Source organism: Schistosoma mansoni, chromosome 2, assembly GCF_000237925.1.
Source record: "Schistosoma mansoni strain Puerto Rico chromosome 2, complete genome".
In the NCBI taxonomy this organism is placed as follows: Eukaryota; Metazoa; Platyhelminthes; class Trematoda; order Strigeidida; family Schistosomatidae; genus Schistosoma; species Schistosoma mansoni.
In genome coordinates this window covers 8,912,243-8,922,204 of record NC_031496.1, presented here as the reverse complement: position 1 = coordinate 8,922,204, position 9,962 = coordinate 8,912,243, and the positions used below count along the sequence as shown (strand labels likewise).

The following is a 9,962-nucleotide window of genomic DNA, read 5'->3' as shown; positions in this document are numbered from 1 at the left end:
ACCGTGTTTTGGGTTAGAGAATGTGGGAACATCACACAAAGCGTTGTTACCACGACTGAAACTGATTTCCCCAGTACAGCATAGAAAACCATATATGGGTTAGGAGACGACCCTGTTTAGATGACACATATCAACCCAACGCTCTCGTTTAATTGAGATTACTGTTGTGTTGAAGATGAAACATTTGTCTATGCATGTTGTATATGAAGGTTGAAATGCTTGAAACCACTGTTTCATCAGAAGCTCTAAGGCACCGTCATTGTTGTTGCTTAGACCATTAGGACTTCACTAACAGGGAAGTTTCAGTTTCGGTTTATTGGAGGACGGCTACATGACGAAACAAGCCTTCCAGATTGCAGGCAAATTTGTCAGTTACATGAGGCGAGATCGCGGATGAGCACTGCTGAGGAGTCCCGTAATAGGACGAAACTGCCGTCCAGTGCTTCCAGGTTTTCCATGGTGATCTAGCTTCAATTGACTCATGATTTCAACTATAAAATTTTTGAAATTTCCGCAAAAGCCCCTTCTGACATAAATATGCATTGTTCATATGTTTCCATTAAAAATGTTAAAATACTACCAATTAATTCAAATCTCTATATATTTTGTACCACATTATTAAAACAAAATAAATAAACATTATGTTCTACAAAATCTGAGATCACATTTGCGAACAGATGGAATAAAATATGAAAAGAAAGGATTACAAAAATATGCATTACTTCATACAGAATAAAAAACAGCTTTGAAATCACATCTAGTTACACATTATTCTTGAATAGTGACATAAAAAAATAGTTTAAATAAATGCAATATGTTACATAACTACTGTCTACATCAGTAATGATAATATGAAAGAAATTAGCTAAGAAATTTCTCTTCAATACCACGAGGTAAAAGTTGTTCATGAGGTAATAATACACCTTTGCGTTCCTTTGAAATGTAAAATAAAATTAAAAAAGATCGTGAAATAAAACAGTCAATCAGTCAGCTACAACGTTGGACCAGGCACATTTATGCATCGGTCCAAGTTGCCATAAATAAAACAACTGAGCACTGTTATCCATAATTTCATAACAACATGAATCTAAATGGAGTATGTTTCTAAATGACCGTGTTCAAAGTACGAAACAATATAATTTTGAATAACTATTAATATTAACCGTTATTAATACATAAACGAATTCATCTCCTTTGATACCAATCAAAAGTAAGAAATTAGGTAATGGTTACAACGTACAAGCCCCAAAATGCCCTGGTACGGCCGACAGTGGGGAGAGTCCGCCCTCTCTCTCTCTCGGAATGCTCTCACATGGCCACGCGTATACAGCCTCTGTCAGGGAAGTCCTACTCACTGCCTTCTCAAGGCATTACTGTTGTTTACGTAATTGAAAGGACGAAAAGCGAATGTCCGGAGCTTTAACCGGGTTGGGGAACACGGTGAGTCCACCTAGGGGAGTTGGAAAACCCTAATTCAAAACCAATGGTGCACATGGGCTGGCTCCAGTATCCTGAGGGAACAAATGGCGTATGAACCAATCGTTGGTCACCGGCTATCATGGGACTGCATCTCCTTACGATGTTCCACTGCCTTGTGGATCAGATCTTTAGGTCAAAGGCTCCGGGTGTGGCTCCCTAAGAAAACCACCTGCTTCAGTTTCCGCACTCAGGCAGTATCATAGTCCACACACAAATCGAATGATATTTGTGTGGCGCATATGTATCTGATGCTTCCTTGTACCAATATTTATGTGTTTAAATAAATAAATAAAAATAAATAACATACAATTGTCGAATAATGGATATTGAGAGGTTATTCAAGGCAATATTATATCGGTAGAACAGAGGGTCATTTAAGCCAATAATATGTATCATTTAGTTCTGGTTTGAAATTTTAAATTTATTTGTGATCTACTCATCATTCCGAATATTCAACTGTAAATTCATATCCTTTAAATGTACCACTTTACCTGGAACATTTTACAAGAAGTTGGGTATCACATAGTCGGAAGACTTGAAAACATCAAGGTTCCGTAAAGATAACAATGTGGTACACACATTAATTATTGAATGACATAGTAAACATCTTTTAATTTTGTTGAAAGCGTGAGTCAATTGAAGCTAGACCACCATGGAAAACCTGGAAGCACTGGACAAAGGCCGTTTCGTCCTGTTATGGGACTCCTCAGTAGTGCGCATACACGATCCCGCACTCGCGAGATTCGAACCCAGGACCTACCAGTCTCGCGCCAGAGCACTTAACCGACAGACCACTGAGCCGGCATCCAACGGTGTTAATGTCTAACTTTAACTGATCCACGAAGTTGACTTACGCTTTCAACTATGAAAATACTAAATCTCCACAAAACCCCTTCTGATAATTTTAATTTTGTGTAAATGTTTGACAGAAATATGATTATCATTTGATACAGTAAAATCAAATAATATTGTGTAACACAAACTCGCTATAATTTATGGAATATTTAAAGAGAAAAGAATATTCTACAGACGAATCAATCATATTTCAAGTCGTGACTTCAATGTCATAACGAATGGATTTGAACGATAATCTTGCCTATAGATAGCTCAATTGCCAATTTTAATAATGATGTTATACTACAACATATACGAAACATATTATTAGGAAATGCTATTATTTATGATCGTGGTTATCAAATGAAATCCAGAAAAGGTGCAAAGTCACGAGGTGAAGACGAGTTTTTATGTAATGTATAATTGACGTATGTCACCTGCATTCTGACCGATTGAAATCGGTTTTACTTTGTCAATGTCAGTTTAAGAGCCTAGGAAGGTCGTTAGTAAAAAGTAATTTTTACCGGAATGTCTTAAGATAGTCTAGTAGTCATAAAGTGAATATTAGCTGATTAGTAACAGAAAACTTGTTGATCATATCTTTTAAATCAATTGCTTACCTTCATTACTCCAGTTTTTTCAAATAAAGATTCACCACAATGTCTAAACGAAATAAAAATTCCACAAAATTGTAAGCAATGTGGTCATATAATGTTTGATGCACATATATAGAAATATATTCTTCCAGATAAGATTGGAAAACAAGATGAGAAAACTTGAGAGTTAGAGAGATTTGGGTAGAACAATGTAAACGATTAAGTTCATTAAATACAGATTAGGAGAAGTAAAACAATAAATACGCTGTCAGTAAGAATAGTGACAACGAGGAAACTTAGTGCCTTCATACTCATCGGTAAAAAAATAAATAGTCATGAAGTGTTTTGTTTACAGAATTGATTTAAATTTACTATTAAAGAAAGAAAATGTACCAATTAACTCCAATGTCTTTCTTTAATGTTAGATGTTTGGAAGCGATTATCATAAAACCATGATTAGAAATAACGAGAGTGAAACCATCAACTATGAATTACAATGACGGAATCAATGTTGTAACCAGTGGTTTGAAAAAGGCAAGCGAATTGGTCAATAATGGATGTTATTAGGATGGGGGATTTGTGGAGGTTGTAGTATTTTCACAGTTGAAATCACAATTCAGTATAAGCTGGACCAACATTAGAAACCTAGAACCACTGGATGGCCGTTTCATCCTATTGTGGGACTCCTCAGCGATGCTCATATACGATACCGAATACGGGAACTAAACCCAGGACCTACGGTTTCGGGCACGAACACTTAACCTCTAGACTACTAGTCTGGTGTTTGTGTGATAATAATATTGACTTAAAACTGAAGATCAATTAGAATGAATTACTTGCACTGAATTAACTGTTCTGTGAGTGCTGTGCACTATAAATTATATATAACTGTTTTCGTTGTTCATACCGTGAAATGTAAACACACATACCAAACAGTTTTCATTAAACATGTGCATACTAATAGGTCAAGGTTATATGATGGCTGATTGGGGTAGATGTTGAATAAATCACATAACCCATCTAGAAGGATTGCCTATATATATGGAAGAATTTGTAAAATTTTATCACACACACACACACACAAAAGAACAATAACCACATCAAATTTTATCGTAACTCACTCGCATGGTTTTGAAGGATAACGGTCTAATGATACAGTTCGTTTTGAACACTGACGACAGCGAAAATAATGTTTGAAGCCCTTTACATATTTAATTTGGTGATTACTGGTACGACAGTTAGGAGCTGTTTTAAGAGCACGATAGTTACACTAGAAATAGAAAAAAAGAATAATCATATTGGGGCATACTGACGAAGTAGTTAATCAAACAATATCTTCAATCATGAAAATGTAGGTTGGGGAGGGTGATCATTAAAAATTATTTTGTTTAAATTCAGCCAATTTTCCCCTAAAACAACCTGAGTATTTCTTTCTTCATATTTCACACATTAGCCAGTTAGTCAAGCGAAACGTAGAACCTGGCATATATGTGCATCAGTTCAAGTTCCCACACTACAACATCATAGAATGACAAAACTGTCTAGACATAAACCAGAGTAGTAGATTTAGTGACACCAATGTAAGTAGTAGAAAAAACTAGGTATATAATTCAGGGAGAATGAATTAGCTGAATAAAAAAGTATAAGATGATTTCGAAACTCAAAACTTACGAGAATGCAAAGAGTGAATAAACATGTACGCTTGAGACTGATTATGAGCCACATCACCCGAAGTCTCTAAACCTTGGTTACGGTAATGGCTCGGATCTCAATCATGTAGTCTGCACCTAACATAACTCCATCTTAATGTTAATGATGAACTGAAACCACATTTTGTTTTAGCAGCCACCTGTTTTCTTAAAACCTACTCCTACACCAATAAGCATCGCCCTTAGAAGTAAACACCGACTGGCGATACTTAAAACATGTATGTACTTCACAAATTAAGTCTAAGAAAATTATACGACGAGGAAATAAAAACTCTATAAACATGGTGATAAAATTCAGTTAGTAAGCAAAATGTAGAATACTGATGGTAATCTTACGGAGCATAACTTTTGCACTACTAGACTTAATAGTTTAGTTATGACTGAGAAGTGACAAGTTATAATTTGACTAGAGTTTTACAGCAACTCAGCTTTTATTCACTTAGTATTGTTTGTTTGGATCTTCCCATTGATGATTTTAGGACTTCAACTGGTCAGTCTCTAATTGGCATATGTGCATACTGTGCGTATTGCATCGATATAGCCTAAATTCACAAGCATGGTAAGCAAAGACTGACCAGTTGCAGTCCTAAAATCATCAATGGGAAGATCCAAACAAACAATACTGAGTGAATTTCAACTTCACCCCATTGCACAAGCAAGTGGCTATCAGGACTCAGTGGTCGGGTGGATACCGCCATGGCGTTTGAAGCGAAGGTGCTGGGTTCGAGTCCCAGAGTGAACATTAACTTTGAGATGCAGGTACATCCAGCTGACGAGTCCCAAATAGGACGAAACGCGCGTTCTGGACTCCACTGCTAGCTACTATCCATCTTTGCTTATCAGCTTTTATTGACTAAATAAAAAATTAGATTGGTGGAACTTCATAGTAATTGACAATAAATGAAAGACGATTAGAAGAATATAATTGTGGTTTTATGGTGTTTAGTAATGCTGTAAGTTTATTGTTGTGGTAAATTTTTGAGCCAATCGGAAAGCAGTAATCAGGCTCTTAGAATAGATGTCTAAACCACAAAACTCACTGCAACTTAATGGCTAGATCACAAGAAAATAGTAATTAACAGAGATCGGTAAAAATCATATCCTGGATACCATAGCAAATTTTTAACTTGACCCACCAACCGGGTTCAAGCAACAGACATTAGATTTTCGTCATCTCAACTTCCTAAATGAGACCCGCTCCACGAGAAGCCAGTGGGTAGACTACCTTGGTAGAGGTTATATCGCGTTGCCATATAAGAGCATTTCAGGAGGGAGAGTGGACTCTCCCCACTCTCGATCATACAAGGGAATTCGGGAACGAACTGAGGATAAATCTAATTCGATGTGACAACTAACACGGAATGTTCTCACATCACATTGGAATGGATTAAGTAAGTTACGGAAGAAATAAGGGGGAAACCAAACATAAATACATATAAGAATTTGGTACCAAAAGATCTACCACGCAAGCTCAAAACCTCAGATCATTGACATAATCCATATTTTCCACTGAATTATAAAACAACGCTTACAGTCTCGGGAGTAGGATTTTGGCGGTTATAGTATTTGACTTTCAATAATTAGATTACAGGTTCGATCCCACCTAGTTCAGTTTGGGTAGTCCAGACAGTACTAATAGTTTTCGAACTAAAAATATGTAGTTCAAAACCGAATACATAAACTTATGCCTGGTAAATCTAAGTTGCATTGATGAAAATATTCAATAATATTTACCGTTTCACAGATTACATATGTACATGCTTCTTTATCTTGATTTACAAGTTTCTGTTCAAATTCATCACGTTTTTCTAAATTACTCAAACGAATTTGTTCAGTTTGATTTTCAAGTACATCAACTAGATTTTTATGCGCTGAACCTTGATTAATTTGTTTAGCTAATTCAGTTAATTTTTTTGCACGATTTTCTTTTAATAATTTTCGAGTTGTTTCATCATTTGAATGCTGATTAGTTTTTAAATCCAATGAAGATGATGAAGAAGAAGTGAGTTTCGCACGTTTTGAAGGATTATTATCTAGAATTTCAGATAAAACCCTGTATAAAAGTAGACGAATAGGAAAAAATTAATATATAGGGTGTGAGATAGAACCTCATTATTTAAGTCACCCCTAGTAGGGGATCGTGATAAATAAAGTCTAATAAGTCTAAAATTAAAATTAAAGTTCAAGAATGACATTAAATAAGAGTTGCACTGGTTCATAAAATGATTGAAAATGGGAAATGTCGATCAGTAGGTGATAAATTAATATTTTCATAGTTGAAATCATGAGTTAATTGGAGCTAGACCACCATGGAAAACCTGGAAGCACTGGACAAAGGCCGTTTCGTCCTATTATGGAACTCCTCAGTAGTGCGCATACACGACCCCGCACTCGCGAGATTCGAACCCAGGACCTACCAGTCTCGCGCCGGAGCAATTAACCGATAGACTACTGAGCCGGCATCCGATGGTGTTAATGTCTAGCTTCAACCAATCCATGAAATTTGAGCAACCGTTCACTATTTGTCTTCAGTGAGTTCCTATCTCTCAACAGACGTGGTTGAATTCCATTGGTCACTGCTTCTCACTAGAACTCCAGGAAATATCTCTTGAACGAAACGGCCGTCCAGTGCTTCCAGGTTTTCCATGGTGATCTAGCTTCAATTGACTCATGATTTCAACTATGAAAATACTGAAATCTCCACAAAACCCCTTCTGATAAATTAATAGTCTAAATGAGACATATACACCACGAAACCCTAAGCTGTTAAGTTCGAGTCACGGGAGTGAAGTTCCAATCCCACATAAATATATATGAATATTTCATTATTATGAGCATAAATTATTCAGCAACCCCAATACTAACCAATAGTATCTCGATATATACAGTTGAACATATTTGATTTTATGGAGGTCTAAACAACTAGATTACGGATTCTAGATAATAATACTTTAATGAATAAAATGAAGTACACGACCATAAAACATTTCTAGCTGAAATTGTATGAAGGCTAGACATAGAATAGAAGATTTTAAGCTAATCATTTTTAATGGAACATGAGAAAAATATTAAAATTACATAGTTTTGATGTTACATACTTAAGCATCTTATCTTAAGAGTTTGATACACAACACGAGTCGAAACACCCACAATCATATTGCATTAAGTACTCAAAATACATAGACATGAAGAATATGCCTTCAAACTCCTTGTTCGATTAGTATTTATAAAATAAACACCTATGAACTATGTGTAGCCGGTTTTCTCTCGGAATCCCAAAATGACAAGATTTTTTTGGTGAAAAAAATCATCATTAAAGGTAAAACTGGAAGACCGAAAAAATCAAATGTTCTATTATTTGATGAATGATTTAGGCATATTTCCTTTTTTTATGTACGATTTATTAAATCCTATTCAATCAACGAAAAAAGTAGGCAAAATACTTACGACACTTTTGAACAAGATGATACATTCGAAAAATTTGCTTTCCGTTTCAAAGTTTCCTTTTCAGTCATTTTCTTCACACCTCCTTGAGCATTAACTAAAGCTGTAGCACGCAAACGTGCTGCATCTGTTATCAATGATGAAGATGATGACACAGATCGTGACAATGTTGTCTGAGGACTAGTCGTCAATGGTAAAGGACCTAAATCAATAAGTTGTTCTGATTTATTACTCAGACTAGGCTTGATATTGGCAGGCAGTGTCGATACTGAATGCTTATGTTTTCCATTAATATTAGAGAAAAATTCAGCAAACGTTACATGAGATGGTGAATTTAGACGTGAGCTAAATTCTTGAGAAATGTTTAGAGATTTTTCAGAATTTGATTTATTCACAAGTCGTTTAGTAGCAGTTTTGGATATAGCGGAAACCGGGTCACTTTCACTTTCTTGTTCTAAATGTCTTAATAAATTTAAAGAACCAGCAGATGGTCGACGTAGTACAGATACAAGTTTGTTTTCTGCTTCATTAAGTTCGGTTGTTACTTGATTATTGTGATTTGGAATTTTTTCTGAGTTTTCTTCGGTTACCTTCTTATTACTTTGATTAATAATAATTGGAGAATCCTTTCCTGTAATTAATGGGATATCCTTGTCAGATAAATTTGAGTTTTTAATATTATCCACTGATGAAGAGGATTGGAATGATGATGATTCTTGCGATGTTTTAGTCATTTCTGGATTTTTACCTAATCCAATAGATGTATCTACTTGATAACCAGCCGCTTTTAATTTGGTCAAACTCAGTTTAACTTTGGCTGAAGATCTAAGACAGAGTGAAATAATATGGAGAGGAGGAAAATTAGAAAAAATATGCATCATTCAACTGAATGAAACAATAATGTCAGGTTTAAAAAGGAAAATAAGGAATTTAATGGTAATATGTTACATTTGAAACAAGTGAGGAGTTCTAGACAATGATTATGTAAATATCCAGTTCCTTGATTTAGTATCTTGTACAAAATACTCAGTTTTTAATTTTTATCCCCACAACTACAGGAAGTTTTCTTGAAGTTTATTAGTGGTTGAATAATACCGAAATAAGAGTTGTGGAAATCGATAGCATAATACAGCGAATAGACAGATGGATAGTGTGTGTGTGTATTGGTGTCTTACATTAGGACGATACAGTCGTTTGGTACATCATCGTTTTTAATAATTTCGTAAATGATCATATTCTATAATAAAAACTTACATAAAATTTTACTTTTCAATCCACAGGTCGTGTTTCAATGAACAGTGACTTCATAATTAAATAAACCCACAAAAATTTTGGGGGACCTATATAATTTATTTGACATTTATAATAAATAAGTTACCGGTTAGTAGCCAATGTCACTTATTGCTAGTCAATAGTGTTGATTGCATTCAACTGATTAGGCATAAAATCTAACCACCAAATTAACTGACTAGCGAGAATCAAACTGAGAAGACGTCTACATGATAATAGTTAACAAGCACGAGACTAACAATTAGCACACTTGTTGTCAATTCTCAACAGTGATTTAACATTACTGATACAGACCTGACTTCTGTTAAGTTTTTGATTAATACACATTTTAGATCACAAGGGGTTTTGTGGAGATTTCAGTATTTTCATAGTTGAAATCATGAGTCAATTGAAGCTAGACCACCATGCTCCGGTCCTTACTGGAAATGCTTCTGTCAGCTGTCCTCCATGCACCACTTTGCACTGTAGTCCATCGTATGAGTTTTGGGTAATGTTGACAATCTTTTCAGGAACTCCATAGTTTTGAAGAAGTTTCCATAATGTTCTCCTGTCCGCCTGTAGCTCTTCTAGAGTTACTGCCGGTCCCAAGCCCGGGTAAAGAAGGAGGGTT

At 35.3% G+C, this 9,962-nt stretch overlaps 1 protein-coding gene across 1 annotated transcript in view; it reads right to left on the bottom strand.

Annotated features, from left to right (window-relative positions):
- Positions 1–585: 585 nt before the first annotated feature.
- The window catches only part of Smp_147570 (hypothetical protein), a gene marked incomplete at its 5' end in the record, with an annotated part of 20,402 nt that continues 11,025 nt past the window's right edge, over positions 586–9,962 (bottom strand). The window contains 5 exons of the mRNA XM_018795584.1: positions 586–933; positions 2,934–2,976; positions 4,031–4,179; positions 6,353–6,671; positions 8,066–8,887. Coding sequence (XP_018649883.1) covers positions 862–933; positions 2,934–2,976; positions 4,031–4,179; positions 6,353–6,671; positions 8,066–8,887 — 1,405 coding nt within the window. The 3' untranslated portion in view covers positions 586–861. The remainder of the gene's footprint in view (positions 934–2,933; positions 2,977–4,030; positions 4,180–6,352; positions 6,672–8,065; positions 8,888–9,962) is intronic.